This window comes from Ranitomeya variabilis, chromosome 5 (genome assembly GCF_051348905.1).
Source record: "Ranitomeya variabilis isolate aRanVar5 chromosome 5, aRanVar5.hap1, whole genome shotgun sequence".
Taxonomy (NCBI): domain Eukaryota; kingdom Metazoa; phylum Chordata; class Amphibia; order Anura; family Dendrobatidae; genus Ranitomeya; species Ranitomeya variabilis.
The window spans coordinates 532,693,759-532,714,825 of NC_135236.1; the positions used below are offsets into that span (position 1 = coordinate 532,693,759).

Sequence of the window (21,067 nt, forward strand, 5' to 3'; positions counted from 1 at the left end):
AAGAGGCTTTAAAGGTAGTGGCCATACTTTATAATGGGAAAACTGCACATATAACTAATATACAACAAAACGATCCAAAGGTATTGAGATTTGCAGTAATTTTACATGATGAAAGTCCCAGTGGTAATAGACATGAGTCACATGAGTTGAGAAGAGAAGAAACGGATATTGAGGACAAACACTTTGAGTCTCAATGACTTATGATTAGATTTTTGCAAACCTTTCCTCCATCTGCCTATTGGGTTTTAACATAATGTCAAAATAATACAATCAGATGTTACAGTAATGCACTTTTTTAATAAATTGTTTACATTGTTGGTAAGTGACTAGCAGGGTGGCACATACAAGAAATGTTAGGTAAGGTCACTTAGTGCAAAAGTGAGCAAAACGGCCGTCCCTTTTTTCCAGCTTTCCAGCTTTTTTCCCTCCCAAGCTGTATATTTGTCTGAAAGGTGATGTGAGTAAAAAAAAAAATAAAGAATTCTGGCAGTGCCTCTTGTTTTGTTTTTTTTTTTCTTTGTGCAGTATTGTTAACAGGATACATGGATTTTTTTCTGAAGCCTTAAAAAATGGCTTAAAGGGAAATATATAATTAGAAAACAACTTATTTCCATCAATCTGTCATTGGTGAAGCATCCATTCAGGCGTACATACTCTCTCTGCGTATTAGACATGTAATGTGACCAACAGATGTTGTCTGTCCTGTGTAAGTAAGAGCCATGATGTGCAGGCATACAACTTCTGTGTGACTTTTTCTTTCATGCATCATCAGCCCAGAGACGGTGGATTCTCAAGGTAGGAGAATTGTGCCGCTACCATTTGCCGAGTTCTGCGTGTTAAATTGTCTTGCATGCAACTGTTGGCAAAAAGGGGGGGTATTTTGCAATCCATCATTTTCAATGGGCTGTAACCAGCTGGAGGCAACTCCAAATGAATCATGGAATGGGCAGATAATTTACTTAGCTTTTTAGCAGTAAAGGGAATCCGACGAGGGACTGAGCATTTTGCATAAATGTTTAAACATTTGCATGACCTCGCCATCATTTATTAAGGTCATTGAGTGCATATGAATGCCAAGCGCTAACAGCAGTTGGTCAGCTTTCATCATTGCTTAACTATTAATCCTCGAGCCTAATTACAAGGATGAATACAGATTCTTTTTTTCCGACATCTCGTATTGCAGCAGGTCACACATTTTGCATTTAGAAGGCGCCTATCATCCGGGCTGTATTTTACAATGTCCTGATTATTTTATTTGAGAAATAAATTGGTAAAGAATTACATTCCATATACGCAATGTGCTTTAGAACACTGATGGCCGTGCATACGTCCCGGAGGACCACTAATAACAGAATAACTTGTGTTGTGTGCATTATCTGATGCCCAGAATACACCATACCTAGAGCATGCTGTGCCCACAGCGCTGGTTGTTTTATATCAGTCATGGAAAAAGCCACCGTTTTTTCTTTTGGAGTGTAATGTATCAAAATCACGTCTGAAAGAATGCATTCATTCAGTACTACTATTAGTAAAAAAAGCAAAAAAAAAATCCTACTCGCCCTCCTCCAGTGTGCCCTCGCAGGTGCAGCACCTCGTTCCGGCTACCAGCAGCGCTTCCTGTGCTGAGCGATCACGTGGCCCCGCTCATTAAGGTAATGAATATGCGTTCCACACCTATGGGAGTGGAGTCGCGTGCATATTCATTACCTTAATGAGCGGGGCCATGTGATCACTCAGCACAGGGAGCGGTGCCGGGGACCAATGAAGATGCAGCGACGGTGCGAGGAGGGTGAGTATGATGTCTTCTCCTGGAAGTTGGCGGCTGCAGCTCTCACTGCTAATAAGAGAAATGAATATTCTTTTCTCTTTAGCAGCAGCACAGTTACAACCGCAGCCACCGGTTCCTGCTGCTGCTTTCCCTGGACCATGACTTGTGTAAAGGCTGATGGGAGTGTTTACAGCACAAAAAAAGTGCTGAAAAACTCAGCTTATGCACTAGTATATACAGTAATAATAATAATTATTGCTGTCCACCAACGTTCACCATCCAACCTGACGGAAGTGGAGAGGATCTGCAAGGAAGAATGGCAGAGGATCCCCAAATCCAGGGTGAAAAACTTGTTGCATCAAGAAGATTCATGGCTGCACTAGCTCAAAAGGTGCTTCTACTCAATACTGAGCAAAGGGTCTGAATACTTAGGACCATGTGATATTTCAGTTTTTCTTTTTTATTAAATTTGCAAAAAATATTACATTTCTGTTTTGTTTGTTTTTTCAGTCAAGATGGGGTGCAGAGTGTACATTACTGAGAAAAAAATGAACTTTTTTGAATTTACCTAATGGCTGCAATGAAACAAAGAGTGAAAAATGTAAAGGGGTCTGAATACTTTCCGTACCCACTGTAAGGGTACTGTCACACAGTCACACTTTGATCGCTACGACCGTACGATCCGTGACGTTCCAGCGATATCCATACGATATCGCTGTGTCTGACACGCAGCAGCGATCAGGGATCCTGCTGAGAATCGTACGTCGTAGCAGATCGTATGGAACTTTCTTTCGTCGCTGGATCTCCCGCTGACATCGCTGGATCGTTGTGTGTGACAGCGATCCAGCGATGTGTTCGCTTGTAACCAGGGTAAACATCGGGTAACTAAGCGCAGGGCCGTGCTTAGTAACCCGATGTTTACCGTGGTTACCAGCGTAAACGTAGAAATAACAAACAGTACATACTCACATTCCGGTGTCTGTCCTCCGGCGTCTCAGCTTCTCTGCACTGTGAGCGCCGGCCAGCCAGAAAGCGAGCACAGCGGTGACGTCTGACGTCACCGCTCTGCTTTCCGGCCGCTGTGCTTACACAGTGCAGAGAAGCTGAGACGCCGGAGGACAAACACCGGAATGTGAGTATGTACTGTTTATTATTTTTACGTTTACGCTGGTAACCACGGTAAACATCGGGTTACTAAGCGCGGCCCTGCGCTTAGTTACCCGATGTTTACCCTGGTTACCCGGGGACTTCGGCATCGCTCCAGCGCCGTGATTGCAACGTGTGACCGCAGTCTACGACGCTGGAGCGATAATCATACGATCGCTGCGACGTCACGGATCGTGCCGTCGTAGCGATCAAAATGGCATTGTGTGACGGTACCCTAAGCTAGGCCTACAAGAAAGGGCTTAAGTGGGAAGGGGGGATGTATGCCAGTATGGCTCGGTTATCGAGTGAATACTTACAATTTCCTACACTAGCTAATGCTTACTTGCAGGAAGTCCTATGTGTCACGGGCTGACTGGCAAATTCATTTTTAGTGTTATTAATTTTCCGGAGAGACCTGCATACTGTGTGTCCTGCAGAAATGTTGTTCGTTTCCACATGCCTCCACACTATAGTGTTCCCTAATAAATGAATAGAGAGCTGTTGGGATCTGTTAAACAATTATTATCGCTTTATTTTTTGCTAAAGCCGGCGTGTAACTAAGCATTGTGTGACCAGTAAAGGGCAGTAAAGCGAGTGGGAAGCTCAATAAGCCTCAGTACTATTGTGATAAAGACCTTGAAAATCAATGTGCTCAATATGTTTAAATGGTGCGTATTTATCACCATACATTTCCGGGCTTTTCAAATCCCAATCCTTTTGTTTGGGCTTGTTTTTGTGACTTCTTTTGTGTGGTGTGCATCCTCGTTCCCCACGCTTTGGTAAGTGCTGCATATACACACATAGCTTTTGATGTAAATTCATCTTTTTTCTTTTTTTTTTCTTTCTTTTGAGAAGAGCATCAGAAATCGAATGATGGCAATAAACCATCCACTTAGATGTAAAATCTTCATAGATTCCAGGAAAATTTTGAAAGAATTTTTATGTTAAAAAGGACAAATAGAAAAAAAAAATGTTCACAGTAATATACTTTTAAGTTTGTACCTGGTCGTTTGCTTTTCTGATTTTTCATTCTTGTGCATCTGCTAAAGGACAAAGGTAGCATGGCCGCTTCCTGTATTGTTTACAAGGCGCTTATTGAGCGCTGTGGTTTAGCGATGTGGAAGAGATGTTATAACTACCGTAGTGATGAGCAAGTGTGCTCGTTACTCGGGGTTTCCGAGCGTGCTCGGAGATTATGTTTGAGTCGCTGCAGCTGCTAGACAGCCTGAATACATGTGGGCATTCCCTAACACAGGCAATCCCAGCATGTGTTCAGGTTGCCTAACAGCCGCAAATCATGCAGCTGCGGCGATTCAAACATAATCTCCGAGCACGCCCATAATGCTCGGAGAACACCCGCGCATGCTCGGAAAACTCGAGTAACGAGCACACTCGCTCATCACTAGTTATAACCATCTTCACTATGGGGAGAGAATTTCCCATTCTGCAGCAGTTGTATGCAGACAGGCCGGTGGGTAAAGAAAGTGGTCTCATTTATCAAAGCCAAATAAAAATGATCTTGTAGCCTGTAACACAGTGCAATTTTCATTTTCCAACAGTTTAAAAGGTAACTAAACTCTTGAAATATTCTTTGTTATAGTTACTATACATTAGTGTTGTTTGGTGGTGATCTATACCAAGATCTCCCCCCACCCACCAATCAATTTGACCAAGGATCAAAAATTGTCAGTAGAGCAGTGTAGCAAATCTGTGGGTCCATATACAGCTCTGCTTGTGGATAAGATGAGCCCCTCTGTCTTTAGTGGGGGTCTCATAACCTGGATTCCAACAGATCACTGCTCAATGACCTGTCAAAAAACATTTAAATAAAACCTGTCATTAGATTCATGTTGCGAATGCAGTCAGCCATGTGTTACTTGTTTCAGAGAAAAGGTAGTTTGAAAAGACAGCCATGGACTGTAGGGAGAGACCTGCCTAGTCCAGCGTGCTCCCTGGCTGACTTCTCTTCGCTCAAGTTGATTGACAAGTATCTGGCGTGTGTTTATATGGTGAGAGATTTATCAATCAGCTGGGGCAGGGAGAAGGCGGCCGGGGCCCACACCGGACTAGTCAGGTCTGTCTCTATGGTCCCTGACCAGCTTTTAAAACTTTTCTCTGAAACGCTTCCGCATTTTAGAGTAAAACATATCTGGCTTCAATCTTGCAACCAGGCTCTGATTCATGCTGTCTTGTGGTTTGGGCAGCATGAATCTAAAGACTACTTCTCTTTAGATTTTTAAGAACTCTTTTAGTAATGTAGATTGAATTGTGATTACTACAAACAGCATGGCCAAGTTCTCTATTTGACAATTCTGATAAATGAGCTGGGTGCAAACCATGAAATACCATGTGTCATTGCATCTAGGTACTCAAGGTTCACGCTTATTTTAAATGTGTACTTATTGCAAGCCTATTCTTTACCAATTTGTTACTTCTTGTCCTCGGAGCACCCTCTAGTGTAATGGCTGATGTCTTTGCCTTTCTCCTGTGTGTTGCTTGTGACTATGGCTTTTCTGCTTTGGTAGTGCACATGTCTACACTTCTGCAGTAGTGCAAGGCACAAATGGTGGAGGGGATTTGTCTTATGTAAGCATATGTATTAGACAAAAAGAAATAGATTACCATTGTCCATTTTTTTTCCTTCCAGACATTTTCTTATGTTCTTGTTTACCCACAGTGGAGCATTCTTAAAGTACCTAATATATACCTCGAAGAAGAATCATGGCTGGACATGAAAGCTCGGGTGATGAATATGAAGACTCGTTGCCTAACATGGGTCCAATATTCATCAATGATTGAAGAGTCTGTGTACCAGGAAAGCAAACATAATTCCAATTGGTAATATTTCTATATATACGCGTTCGCTGGTCATGCTCATGCAGATGTATTGTGTATAGCTAGAGTGATTTTTGTAAATTAGTTGTATAGTCAGTTATGCAAATCAACAGTAGGAAATACTTTCTGTTAAAAATCGTATTCGAGTTTGAAGTAGATTTAAAGGAATTTTCCAGCTCTGCTCACTTTGGGATGGGTTTGATGACGTCATGTCTACTTGCCAGCTCCCTGAGAAGATGGTGGGCTGACAAAACTAAACTGAGGCATAAACAGCATAGCTTCAGTAACTCTTGTATGTTAACAACTCTTACTTCACATATGCGATAACTTTTCACAAATTTTTATATCATCCTGCTTAAAGGGGTAGTCGACTTTTATACAACTCCCATTGCTTAGAAGGAAGCCTTGATAATGAAGTGATTACAGTGACTTCCTTAGCGTGGATCTCCATTGATTTAAGTGAAATCTGACAAAAAGTGTTGCATTTTCCTGATAGTTCTCCCCGATAAAAGAGGTTGGCCACTGTATCTTTCACAGATGTGTTAGACATGATTTTGTCTCCATTTACTATTCTATAAGTGTTACTGGGTTCTCCTCCTGCTCTTGTTAGTTCACCTTTCCTCACAGACTGCATAGCTCTCCAGTCCATAAAATGGCTGCTGGTGAAGGAACATGTGACCAGACCTGTCAATCAGCCTCCTCCAATGAAAAGTAGCTTTCTCATCTGAGATGTTTTACAATTGGACCAGGCTGACGGATAGGTCTGGTCACTTGTTCCTCCACCAGCAGCCATTTTATGGACAGGAGAGCTGCACAGTCTTTGAGAAAAGCTTCTGTATAAAGTCCAGGAGAAGAACTTGTCTTACCAACAGTACAGACCAAAAGTTTGGACACACCTTCTCATTTAAAGATTTTTCTGTATTTTCATGACTATGAAAATTGTACATTCACACTGAAGGCATCAAAAATATGAATTAACACGTGTAATTTTATACTTAACAAAAAAAGTGTGAAAACTGAAATTATGTCTTATAGTCTAGGTTCTTCAAAGTAGCCATATTTTGCTTTGATGACTGCTTTGCACACTCTTGGCATTCTCTTGATGAGCTTCAAGAGGTAGTCACCGGGAATGGTCTTCCAACAATCTTGAAGGAGTTCCCAGAGATGCTTAGCACTTGTTGGCCCTTTTGCCTTCACTCTGCGGTCCGGCTCACCCCAAACCATCTCGATTGGGTTCAGGTCTGGTGACGGTGGAGGCCAGGTCATCTGGCGTAGCACCCCATCACTCTCCTTCTTGGTCAAATAGCCCTTACACAGCCTGGAGGTTTGTTTGGGGTCATTGTCCTGTTGAAAAATAAATGATGGTCCAACTAAACACAAACCGGATGGAATAGCATGCCGCTGCAAGATGCTGTGGCAGCCATGCTGGTTCAGTATGCCTTCAATTTTGAATAAATCCCCAACAGTGTCACCAGCAAAGCACCCCCACATCATTACACCTCCTCCTCCATGCTTCACGGTGGGAACCAGGAATCTAGAATCCATCCGTTCACCTTTTCTGCGTCGCACAAAGACACGGTGGTTGGAACCAAAGATCTCAAATTTGGACTCATCAGACCAAAGCACAGATTTTCAGTGGCCTAATGTCCGTTCCTTGTGTTTTTTTTAGCCCAAACAAGTCTCTTCTGCTTGTTGCCTGTCCTTAGCAGTGGTTTCCTAGCAGCTATTTTACCATGAAGGCCTGCTGCACAAAGTCTCCTCTAAACAGTTGTTGTAGAGATGTCTCTGCTGCTAGAACTCTGTGTGGCATTGACCCGGGTTCTAATCTGAGCTGCTGTTAACCTGCGGTTTCTGAGGCTGGTGACTCGGATAAACTTATCCTCAGAAGCAGAGGTGACTCTCGGTCTTCCTTTCCTGGGGCGGTCCTCATGTGAGCCAGTTTCTTTGTAGCGCTTGATGGTTTTTGCCACTGCACTTGGGGACACTTTCAAAGTTTGCCCAATTTTTCGGACTGACCTTCATTTCTTAAAGTAATGATGGCCACTCATTTTTCTTTACTTAGCTGCTTTTTTCTTGCCATAGTACAAATTCTAACATTCTATTCAGTAGGACTATCATCTATGTATCCACCAGACTTCTGCACAACACAACTGATGGCCCCAACCTCATTTATAAGGCAAGAAATCGCACTTATTAAACCTGACAGGGCACACCTGTGAAGTGAAAACCATTCCCGGTGACTACCTTTTGAAGCTCATCAAGAGAATGCCAAGAGTGTGCAAAGCAGTCATCAAAGCAAAAGGTGGCTACTTTGAAGAACCTAGAATATAAGACATAATTTCAGTTGTTTCACACTTTTTTGTTAAGTATGTAATTCCACATGTGTTAATTCATAGTTTTGATGCCTTCAGTGTGAATGTACAATTTTCATAGTCATGAAAATACAGAAAAATCTTTAAATGACAAGGTGTCCAAACTTTTGGTCTGTACTGTATATAATAGTAAATGTATGCAAAATCATGTCCTCAGCACATCTGCTAAAATAAAGACAATGTGGTCACCCTGGTAACTCATTTAGCAGCCAGCAATAGACCTTGTAATACATAATGACAATCACAAATGGTGATGGTGGGCTGCTATGACAGTTGGTAAGCTGCTGTGATGTTATTCGTGCTAAGCACCAGTAAAATAGCACCACAGAGATTGTGGTGCCAGGAAGGTGGGTACTATGGAATGTGTGGCAGAACTGCAAGGAAGAATCTTGGGATTCCTCTGTGGATTTAAGCTGCCATAGGCCCGGCAATCATTGGCAGCATTCAGTGGAGCTGCCTGCATACTGCCGCCTACTATGGAAATTTTTCCACATTTCACTTTATTAAAGTAATTCGAGGAACCAAGTCAGGTAAAATTACTGGTGTTTGAAAAGTTTTCATAGGTATTTTTCCCTTGGATTTGGGTACAGAATAAGCCAAAACCCATATGTAAGAACACTTTGTGTTCATGCCCATGCTGTCTTTTGCATGTGGTATGGCAAACATTAGGAATTTTCTTTTTTGTGCCAATATGCAGTTCTATTGTTATATGGAAATGTATATTACACTTGTATGAACCAATATTGGTGGTCATCAAAAATACAGAGTCAATTCACACCAAAATGTTAAATATAACCTAAGAAATGTAAGTTCTGGAAACTAACCTCTCTTTTCAAATATTAAATGCCCTTGTTATTTCAGGTAAAGATGGCTGACTATTACTAAAGCTCTTACCGCCTCTCGCCCCCCTGCTTTTGCTGATTCCTAAGCGGCAAACTTAGCTAATTACTGAGGAGCACTATCTACCTATGACAGATTGCTACTTTCTAAGAATCTAAGTTTTGCCCAGTTTAGCAATTGCAACTGGCTCAGTGAAGGTTACCCATCTTTCCCAAGTAGAGATTGTCAGAAGAGAGAGAAATGAACATCAATGTCTCAATGGAAGGAGTGTCTTTCTCTGCTTTCTTCATCTAGAGCCCAACATTGTGAACTTTAAAAGTACCTGTCACAATAAAAAAAACGCTATTAACCTGCAGATATGGGGTTAATCTGAAGATTAATAGCGTTACTAATTTGTCCGGTGCCTGCACTTACCTGAATGCTGTGAGCAAAAAATTTACTTTACTTTCCCCCTGCATCGTTTGGGTTTCTGTCATGGGGGTGACGCCGGTGCCGGTTTTGTCACTGCTCTGAGTATACAGAGAGGCGGCTCTAACCATGCCCACTGCACTTTTTCAAGTGACCTGTTATCTCTGTGTAAATCTAGTTATAGTAGTGTAGACTCTAGAACAAATGACTGATTGCTGAGTGTGTTACAGCAGAACTTGTGCTGAGCGTTATATTCTTGCTAATTCTACAGTCCTACTATTCACCAGAGCTGTCAGTTGAGGAAGAGGGCTCACCCTGCTGGAGACCAAAAAGTGAAAGATTGAAAAGCTGTGTTGCTCAAGAGACAACTTGAGTACCCTTTTAACCCCCTTCCATGAGATATATCGATATATATATAGATATATATGCTGGAGCTGCGTTCCTTCAAACCGCCGTATATATACTGCTCCACGATCGCGCAAGCTCATGCTGAGTTCCGCCACGATCAAATGCAGTAACGCCCATAATCTCTGCTAGCACTGATTGCAGGCTTTTAACCCCTGTGATGCCGCTGTCAATAGTGACCGCAACAATCCTGGGCATCGTAGAGGGAGGGAACTCCCTCTGCTCCCATAGGCACAATGCGATGCAATCGCGTTATGCCGATTTTCTCTATGGTGACACGCTGAAAGATTGCCGCGAGTTGGTGGCTTGTCAGCTCATGCTCGGAGCATGAACTGACACACCTCCTCCCTGCATGTCAGACACTGATGTGATGCTCTCCATTGTAGAAGCGGAGTATTAGATCAGCGATCTGTTCGTGTGAAGTGGCTGTCCCATCCTGTGACAATGTAAAAAAAAAAGTTAATAAAAATTGTAAAATTATTTATTTTAAAAAAATCACAAAAAAAGAACAGAAATGATAAAATATTGCTGTATATACTCCTGTATAAGTCGACCCAAGTATAAGCCGAGGCACCTAATTTTGCTTAGAAAAACTGGGAAAACTTATTGACTCAAGTATAAGACGGGTATGCATTGTCCTCTAATCCCTATTCTGGTATGCATGGCTACTCATTCCCATCCTTGTCTGCATGGCTCCTTATCCCCATCCTTGTATACATGGCTCCTTATTGCCATCCTTGTATGCCTGGCTCTTTATTCCTATCCTTGTATGCATGGCTCCTTATTCCCATCCTTGTATACATGGCTCCTTATTGCCATCCTTGTATGCATTGCACCTTATTCCCATCCTTGTATGCATGGCTCCTTATTCCCATCCTTGTATGCATGGCTTTTTATTGCCATCCTTGTATGCATTGCACCTTATTCCCATCCTTGTATGCATGGCTCCTTATTGCCATCCTTGTATGCATGGCTCCTTATTCCCATCCTTGTATGTGTGGCTCCTCATCCACATCCTTGTTTGTATGGCTTCCATGAGAAAAGCATTAAAAATACCCAAACATCCTACATACCTTCCCTGTGCTCTCTCGCAGCATCTCGTTCCAGCAGCTCTTCCAGCCGGGCGATCCAGTTTCCCTGCTCAGTTATTCACCTCTCTCCAGCCTATGGGAGTGGAGAGAGGTGAGTATTCATTACCTTAATGAGCGGGCACTCGTTAGAGCCCGGCAGCTGCTGGAAGCCGGCGGCTTTGGCTGTAACTGTGCGCATGCTATATGAGAAATGATTATTCATTGCCAGTGCAGTGAATATTCATTTCTCTTTAGCAGCAGGCACAGGCTTTAGCCACTGCCGCCGGCTCCTGTGACCCACGGCTCCGCCGCTCCCCCTTCCCCGCCATGAACTGGGACAATGACTCTTGTATAAGCCGAGGGGGCATTTTCAGCTCAAAAACATGTGCTGAAAAACTTGGCGTATACATGAGTGTATACGGTAATGCAATAAATACATTTATTTATGTAAAAAAAAGGACATATTTGGTATAGCCGTGTCAGGAATGACCCGACTTATAAAACTGTCTTGCTAGTTAACCCCTTCGGTGAACACAGAATAAAAATAAAAAAACAGAGGCACAAAAAATGTGCTTTATCATCATAACGTTGAACAAAAAGTGGAATAAAACGTAATCAAAAAGACCAGTGTAAATAAAAATATCTCTGAAAATGTCATCTTGTACCGCAAAACACAGTCCGCCAGACAGCTTAGTCAGCGGAAAAGTAAAAGTTATAGCTCTCAGAATAAAGAGATGCAAAAATAATTTTTTCTATATAAAAAAAAAAAAGTTTTTGTGTAAAAGCGCCAAAACATAGAAAAATACATAAATGCGGTATCGCTGTAATTGTACTGACCTGAAAAATAAAGCTTCCTTATCAATTTTGCCACACACTGAGCGGCATAAAAGAACAAACCCAAAAACAATTCCTGAATTGCTGGTTTTTGTTCATTCTGCCTTCCAAAAATTGGAATAGAAAGCGAGCAAAAAATGTCATGAGCCCGAAAATGGTACCAATAAAAACGTCAACTTGTCCCGCAGAAAACAAGCCCTCACATGACTTTCTGCAAAAAATATATAAATATTTCCGCTATCAAAATATGAGGATGCAAAAACTAGTTTGTGTGACAGCAACCAAACCTAAAAACCCAATATAAATCTGGTATCGCTGTAACCACACGAACCCAAGAATAAAGTCGTCTAATCATTTACCGCATGACAAATGGCGTAAAAAATAAATAGAACCAATTCTTCATCTGCTTTTGATTTGTTCATTCTGCCTCCTAAAGATTGCTGTAAGGTTCTGCTCACGTTTATCCTGCACTCTACGCTGAGCGCTTACACTGAGTTTCTGTGTAAATCTCAGAAATACGTGATTCAGATGGAAACCCGGGCAGAAGATTAACTGTATTGAAGCACATGGAGGCACTGTGGACGCCGTCTGGCTTATGATCCTGTGCTGTTTGTCTTTTTAGGCGTAGTCCGCAGTCCGCCACAGTTTTCTACACCTCTGAAAAAAAGGACATCGCTGAACAGAGGCCAGACAGAGTCCAGAGTAACTCTGCTGCCTCATTATAGTGAATGGATCTCTCAGGGGTTTCATCTGAATCACATCACTCTGAGATTTAGATGGAAACCCTGATGTAAGTTCTCAGCTTAGAGCGCCAGATAAATGTGATCCCAAATGTTATGTAAAATGTTCCGAACAAAAGCTTCACCTTAACCCCTTCCCGACCCATGACGCCTATGTGGCGTCATGGAATGATCGCGTCCCTGCAGATCGGGTGAAGGGGTTAACTCCTATTTTACCCGATCTGCAGGGAGAGGGGGAGTGGTACTTCAGCCCAGGGGGGGTGGCTTCACCCCCCCCCCCCCCCCGTGGCTACGATCGCTCTGATTGGCTGTTGAAAGTGAAACTGCCAATCAGAGCGATTTGTAATATTTCACCTAAAAAACTGGTGAAATATTACAATCCAGCCATGGCCGATGCTGCAATACCATCGGCCATGGCTGGAAAACCTGAAGTGACCCCCCCACCCCACCGATCGCCCCCCCAGTTATGGGGTCCGGTCCCCTCCGTCCTGTGCTCCGCTCCCCCGTCCTCCTGCCCGCTCCCCCCCTGCTCCTATGTCACCCCCCGGTGCTCCGACGCCCCCCCCGTGCCTCGATCTCCCCCCCCTTATACTTACCGAGGCTCCCGGTGTCGGTCCGTCTCCTCGCTGGGCGCCGCCATCTTCCAAAATGGCGGGCGCATGCTCAGTGCGCCCGCCGAATCTGCCGGCCGGCAGATTCATTACAAGTACATTTTGATCGCTGTGGTAGGTTCTATTACAGAGATCAAAATAAAAAAATAATAAATAAACCCCCCCCTTTATCACCCCCATAGGTAGGGACAATAATAAAATAAAGAAAATATTTTTTTTTCTTTTTCCACTAGGGTTAGGGTTAGAACTAGGGTTAGAACTAGGGGTAGGGGTAGGGTTAGGGTTACAGGTAGGGTTAGGGGTAGGGTTATGGCATGTGTACACAGAGCGGATCGGCCGCGGATCCGCAGCGGATCGGCCGCGGATCCGCAGCGGATCGGCCGCGGATCCGCAGCGGATCGGCAGCGGATCGGCCGCGGATCGGCCGCGGATCGGCAGCGGATCGGCCGCGGATCCGCAGCGGGTCGGCAGCGGATCCGCAGCGGATTGGCAGCGGATCCGCAGCGGATTGGCCGCGGATCCGCAGCGGATTGGCCGCTGCGAATTCTAGAATTCTAAGCAGTTTCCCATCAGGTTTACAGTACCATGTACACCTAAGGAAAACCAAATCCGCTGTGCCCATGGTGCGGAAAATTCCGTGCAGAAACGCTGCATTGTATTTTCCGCAGCATGTCAATTCTTTGTGCGGATTCCGCAGCGTTTTACACCTGTTCCTCAATAGGAATCCGCAGGTGAAATCCGCACAAAAAAACACTGGAAATCTGCTGTAAATCCGCAGGTAAAACGCAGTGCCTTTTACCTGCAGATTTTTCAAAAATCGTGCGGAAAAATCTCACACGAATCCGCAACGTGGGCACATAGCCTTAGGGTTAGGGTTGGAATTAGAGTTAGGGTTTGAAATAGGGTTTAGATTAGGCTTGTGGTTAGGGTTACGGATAGGGTTAGGGGTGTGTTGGGGTTACAGTTGTGGTTAGGGTTGGGATTAGGGTTAGGATTAGGGTTGGAATTAGGGTTACGGGTGTGTTGCGGTTAGGGTTGTGGTTAGGGGTGTGTTGGGGTTAGGGTTGTGATTAGGGTTATGGCTACAGTTGGGATTAGGATTAGGGGTGTGTTGGGGTTAGTGTTGAAGTTAGAATTGAGGGGTTTCCACTGTTTAGGCACATCAGGGGTCTCCAAACGCAACATGGCGCCACCATTGATTCCAGCCAATCTTGCGTTCAAAAAGTCAAATGGTGAAAAAAAACACACACGAGGCTATTGACCTCTTAGTTTACAGCAGGGGCTTATTTTAGGTATCCCACTGCTCTTCAGTATACCATGAACTGCAGGGATTTGTGTCTATCCCGCTTACAGTTCCACTTAAACCTTGCAGCTCTCTGGTGCCCCCCTTCCTCTCAGGTCAGATTAGGTACTGCACCTAGGGTGATTAGTCGCCAGAAACTCTGCCTGCTATGTACTGGCTATTGGGTACACTGCAGCGATGCGATAACTACTCCCACTCAGGCAGGAACAATAATTATCAAGCCGCAGTCGCTACAGGGACCCCCAAAAGCCTGCACACGGTCGCTGCCACCAGCTCCAATTGAACGGGTCTGGAGCTAACCCCACAACAGTAGCGTAATTCCCTTCAGAGACAGGGTACAGTTTAGGGCAGGAAGAACGAACTAGTATTAAATATTATACCCCATAAATGATTTTTAGGCAGTGTTTATAAAATATTTTACAAAGATGTTACAAATGAGACAATTGCAAATATGTACAAGGTAATTATGAAAATAAAAGGATTAAATGAAGAAAAGATAACACTCACATATTCTCAGATCATTGCATTGCAGGCAACCAGACATCCCAGCTCATTGGTCGTGCTGCTCAGGCCTCACAGGAAAAGACAAGAAGAAGGAGCTGGGGATCTGGCCACAAACTTAAGACCTACAGCTAGTGACATCACAGAAAGGGCTGGCTTTTCCAGATCCTCCTACCTTTCAGTCTGAGTACTTTGAATACAAATTGGTCTAATGCTTATAACTCCGTTCCAGTACATATCAGAATCATATCACACCCAGCATTCAGCTTGTATTAACATGAGCTTTCTTATGAGATCAAATATGTCCATTTATTTACAGAGCAATCCCTACTTCTTCCCCCGATGGAGTTAGACGACTGTGTTTAGAGTGATGGGTAGATGCTTCGATGGAGATCAAGAATATGTATTTATCATTCTACTATCCTAAATAGTTTGTCTAATATCTCACAATAACAGAACAAAGGACCGCATGGTTCTAGAAGTTTCTCTAACAGTTCCTGCTAGTACAAATTTCCCTTGCAGCTATGCCAGTCGTAAATACCTTTCGTCAATAAAACTCCCCCACAAGGCAAGCTCTTCTACACAGACAGATAGAAACACAGGGAAGGAAAGAGAAAAAGAGAGAGGGGGGTTTTAGCCCCCGCATGCTAGCAAGAAAACTAACTTATGATATTTCATACCATATCGTGACACCTCCCCCTTTTGGCGTGCGCTACGGTGGCAGAACCTCTCGGTATGCCTCCATGCGCACCTCCGTGGGTTCACCCTGGCGGGAGAGTCCATCTGCATTCCCATGCTCTCTGCCCGCTTTGTGTTTAATGGTGAAGTCAAATTGCTGAAGGGCAAGGCTCCAGCGCAGCAACCTGCCATTGGTTCCACACATGGTGCTTAGCCAGCGCAGAGGGTTGTGGTCGGTCACCACGGTGAAGGTGCGACCGTACAAGTAGGGCTGCAAGCGCTGCAGGGCCCAGACTATGGCCAGGCACTCCTTCTCAATGGTGGAGTAGGCCACTTCCCTCGGCAAAAGTTTCCGGCTCAGGTACAACACGGGGTGCTCTTGGTCCTCCGAGTCAACCTGGCTGAGCACAGCACCAAGGCCAAACTCGCTGGCGTCGGTCTGTACCAAGAACGGTCGACTGCTGTCGACTGCTTTCAACACAGGGGCGTTGCACAGTGCTGTTTTCAACGCCTGGAAGGCCCCCTCACAGCCATCTGTCCAGTTGACGATGTGGGGTAGCTTCTTCCTGGTGAGGTCCGTCAAAGGTTTTGCCAGGCTACTATAGTGCTGCACGAAGCGCCTATAGTACCCTGCAGTGCCCAGGAAGGACATCACATGTTTCTTGGTCCTGGGAGTGGGCCAGTTCACGATCACGCCCACTTTGTCAGGCTCTGGTTTTAGGGTGTTTCCGCCTACCCGGTGCCCCAGGTAGTGAACCTCCCTCATGCCCATCTGGCACTTTCCCGGCTTGATAGTCAGTCCTGCTCGGTGAATTCGCCCGAGCACCTCCTCGAGATGCTGCAGGTGTTCATCCCAGGAGGGACTGAAGATGGCAATGTCATCTAAGTACGCCACGGCGTACTTCTCCAGTCCCTGAAGCAGGAGATTGACCATCCGCTGGAAAGTGGCAGGGGCATTCTTCATGCCGAAGGGCATGACCGTGGACTCGTACAGTCCAAAGGGTGTGATAAAGGCGGACTTCTCCTGCGCCTCGGGGCTCAGGGGAATCTGCCAGTATCCGCGACTCAGATCCATTATTGTCAGGTATTCTGCGCCAGCTAACTTCTCAAGCAGCTCCTCGATGCGCGGCATTGGGTGCGCGTCAGAGGCTGTAATGGCGTTGAGCCCCCTGTAGTCCACGCAGAACCGGGTGGTCCGGTCCTTCTTTGGCACGAGAACTACAGGTGAGGCCCACGCGCTCTTTGACCGTCGAATCACCCCCAGCTGTAACATCTCATCGATCTCCTGGCGCATAATCTGCTGCACCTGGTCAGAGATTCGATAGGGTGTTCGCCGTAGTGGGGCGTGATTCCCGGTGTCCACCTCGTGGACCGCTAACTCAGTCCTTCCAGGCCGGTTGGAGAACACGACCCGGAAGGGTTCCAGTGTGGTTTGCAACTGCAACCGCTGTGGTTCATCTAGCGAGGCGCTTACCTCCACGTCCTCAATGGACCCACGGGCCTTGGCTTGGGCCAGCATGTCCAGGAGGGCGTCTTCCTCCCCGTCTTCGGGTGCGCTGCAGACCGGTAGGACGAAAGGTTCGCGTTCGTGATGAGCCTTCATCATGTTGACGTGAAAGGCCTTTCGCCTACCCCGAGTGTGGTCAAGCGTGACCACATAGGTGACCGGGTTGAGCTGTTGGTGGACGACGTACGGGCCCTCCCAGGCTGCCTGAAGCTTATCCGTTGGTACAGGAACCAGCACCCACACCTTTTGACCCACGTGGTAGGTCCGCTCCCGGGCGTTCTGGTCGTACCAGTGCTTCTGATCAGCCTGAGCCTGCGTCATGTTGTCATGCACCAACTGCGTCAAGGTCTGCATCTTGTCACGGAAGCGCATGACATACTCCACTATGGACACTTCAGAAGGGTTCGGCTCCTCTTCCCAGGATTCTCTTACCAACCCAAGGGGTCCCCGGACTCGCCTGCCGTACAGGAGCTCGAAGGGGGAGAACCCCGTCGAGGCCTGCGGAACCTCTCTGTAAGCGAATAGCAGGTGTGGGAGGTACCGCTCCCAGTCGCGCCCTTGTGTCTCAACCAGCATGCGTAGCATCTGTTTGAGGGTACCATTGAAACGTTCACACAAGCCATTGGTCTGTGGGTGATACGCACTCGATACCAGGTGCTTCACCTGCATTTTCTTACAGAGAGCCTCCATTAGGTGAGACATAAATTGGGTCCCTCGATCAGTAAGCATTTCCCTGGCAAATCCTACCCGTGAAAAGATGGCCAACAGGGCATCCGCCACCTTATCTGCCCTAGTTGACGACAGAGCTACTGCCTCTGGGTACCGGGTAGCGTAGTCTACCGCAGTAAGAATAAATCGCTTTCCAGAGCTGCTGGAGACGGCCAGCGGGCCCACAATGTCCACCGCAATCCTCTGGAAAGGCTCCTCTATCACTGGCAAAGGGATCAGGGGAGCCTTAAGAGCAGGCCCCGCCTTCCCCACTCTTTGACAGGTGACACAGGAGCGGCAGTAGTTTGACACATCTGTCCCCATCTTAGGCCAATAGAAGTGTTGAGACAGCCGGGCCTTAGTTTTGCTGATCCCCAAGTGTCCAGCTAGCGGGATCTCATGGGCAATCCGCAACAACTCACCCCGGAATTGCTGTGGGACGACCAGCTGTCTTTCCCTCAACCACTCCTTTTGTGATTCTCCGGGTACTGTCTCCCGGTACAACCTTCCTTCTTCCCAGAACACCTTCTCCTTATCAGTTTCAGAGAATGACGTCCCGGCGAGTTGTCTCAAACTCTCTAGGCTCGCATCTGTGTGCAGAGCGGCCTTAAACTCCTGGCTAGGGGAAGCCAGAAGTGACGTTAGGGTCCCTTCCCCACGGGAGCCCTCTGGGACCTGTTCTGGGTCCACCTCTGGTTCAATCATACTGATGACTGAGGAGGGTCCGGGAGGCAGACAGTTATCTGCGTTCCGGGCACTCTGACTGCGGGTGACAGCAGCTACATAGGCTGTCTCCCCGGGGATTTCTACAGACCCAACAGCCGACGCTGCTATGGGCTCTACCTCCCCATCCACCCCCATTACCTCAGGAGCATTGCTACTTATGGGCCAGTTACCTTCCTCGGTGGCACTGGTCAATTGCATGGCATCACCTTCCTCACGGTTCCCATGTATTTCCCCATTTCCGGTAGCACCGACACTTGCCCCTGCTAGGGGTTCCTCAGCCGTCTCACTCCTCAGAGCGACGTGGCTGAGCACTCCTGTACCTACGGACACATCAACTTTCATAGAAACAGCGTTATCAGGTACAGTTGGCACAGGTACAACATTTTCACCATCAATCCTAGGGAAAAAATGGTTAACAGATGCATCATTACAAGATAAAGCATGGTCAGGTAACACATGCGATTTCCCATCATCATCATCATCATCATCAGGGTTAACGTTACCCTTATTAGCAGATTGGGGAGGGGTGTCAGGGACGTAGTATGCAAACAACCTCCCCAAATCAGTCCCCAACAAAACATCAGTGGGCAAATTATCAGACAGCCCCACTTCTTTCACCCCGCTCCCGGCACCCCAATCAATAAAAACCCGGGCCATCGGTAAGGGACAGCTGATGCCCCCAATCCCAGTGACAGTTAGGGTTTTCCCCGGAATGATTTCTTCAGGGGCCGCCAGTTCGGGTCGGATGAGGGTTCGTTCAGCCCCGGTGTCCTTGAGGCCGGTAGCAACACGACCTCCCACAGTGACGGGCTGTACGTTGTCACACACCCTCCCAACCACACCACCCACCAAAAGAACAGCTGCATTGGGGCCTGGGATGAGGGGTTCTTCTGCTTGGCTGGACATTGGTGACTGAGGTGTCCAGTCTGCCTGCAGTGGTAACACTGGCGAAGTTCGGTGGTAGGTCTGGTGCTGTTGGCCACGGGGACAGGACCTCTGGTGTGTTGGCTGGCAGGGGTACTGGCGTTGGATGCAGGCTTACCCCCTCTCCAGCTGGAGGTGACTGGCTTCCGCACTTCCGATCTACGGTTGGCCTCATAGGCATCGGCAATCTGCGCTGCTTTCGTCACGTCTTTGGGTTCTCTGTCCATCACGAACTGTCGCACCTCAGTTGGGCAAAGACGGAAGAACTGGTCTTTGATCATCAGGTCTCGCAGATGCGCAAAGGTGGTCACTGACAGTCCTTGGGTCCACTGGTCAAAGTGGGTCCCCAGTCCATGCACCACATCACTGTAACTGTCGTGTGGGCCACGTTGGAGGGTCCGAAACTTTTTACGGTACACCTCGGGTGTAAGCTGGTACTTGGCTATCAGAGCCTGCTTGATGGCCTCATAGTCACCATCTTGTTCTTGAGGGAGTGCAGCAAACGCTTCCAGAGCTTTTCCTCTCAGCCCTGGTGTCAGATACCGTGCCCATTCTTGTGTAGGCAGCTGGTACTGTCTGCAGGCTTTCTCAAAGGCCCGCAGAAAAGTGTCCAAGTCCCCATCCTTTTCCATAACCGGAAAGTGGTCGGGCCGGGGCTTTGGTGTCTGAGCGCTGCTGGGCTCACGGCTCTGAGGCGACCCCTGCATTTGCAGTTGGGCCATCTGCAGCTGGTACTCCCGCTGCGCTTGGGCCTCTCGCTCGGCTCGCTGGGCCTCTAGCTCTGCTCGGGCCTCTCGCTCGGCTCGCTGGGCCTCTCGCTCTGCTCGGGCCTCTCGCTCGGCTCGCTCTTGGTATTGCTGGATCAGCTGCAGACATCTCTCTAGGTCATCTGCGGGGCATTGTTGCAGAGCCAGCTGCAGGAGGAGGTCTGCGCCCCCTTGGTTGCCAGTAGGGCCCGTATTCTGTGGTTGGACCTCTGCGGCAGCCCCATGTTCGCTTGTGCCGGTTTCTGCGGCCTCTGGGCTCTGTGAGTGGTCTAGAGCGGCTTCCCATTGCATCAGGGCTGCGACCAGTTCGCTTTTGCTTTTGCTTGCATAGTCAATGTGCTGTGACTTGCATAAGGCAACAAGGGTGTCTCTGGTCTGCTGTTCATAGAAGGCTTCTCCTAGCCCAACCATGGTTGCCAAATAAAAGAGAGAATAGAAAAACAAAGAGAAAGGGAGGGGATAATTACCAGTACACAATTGTCTCACAACTAATAAACACTGAGTTCGTTCTCCAAACTTATTTGCGCAGAGTTCTCGCAAGAACTTTCTGCAAGTTTTTAGTGAGAGGAATGATTGCTCAAACCAAATCACTAATGCTCTAATATCCCACCGCGCTGCCACCAATATGTCACGATTCACACCGTGACTGTCACCAATTGTCAAGATCCCTTAGCCGCTGCCCACAATATGTCACGGATTGGGGTGACTTTAGACCAGCAGACGGCTATCACATGTGCAGGGGGGGCTTATCCTAGTTATCCCTCCACTGCCACAATGTGATGAAAAAAAACACACACGAGGCTATTGACCTCTTAGTTTACAGCAGGGGCTTATTTTAGGTATCCCACTGCTCTTCAGTATACCATGAACTGCAGGGATTTGTGTCTATCTCGCTTACAGTTCCACTTAAACCTTGCAGCTCTC

General features: G+C 46.6%; 1 protein-coding gene across 3 annotated transcripts in view; it reads left to right on the forward strand.

Annotated features, from left to right (window-relative positions):
- Positions 1-21,067, forward strand: part of PRELID2 (PRELI domain containing 2) — a 144,928-nt gene that overhangs the window by 54,348 nt on the left and 69,513 nt on the right. For 2 of the 3 annotated variants that reach the window (XR_013215827.1, XM_077265835.1), the window contains exon 4: positions 5,562-5,752. Coding sequence is in view for 2 of the 3 variants with exons in the window: in XM_077265835.1 (XP_077121950.1) it covers positions 5,562-5,752 (191 nt within the window). In the remaining variant the exon portion in view is untranslated. The remainder of the gene's footprint in view (positions 1-5,561; positions 5,753-21,067) is intronic. The other variant, XM_077265836.1, reaches the window with a different exon arrangement.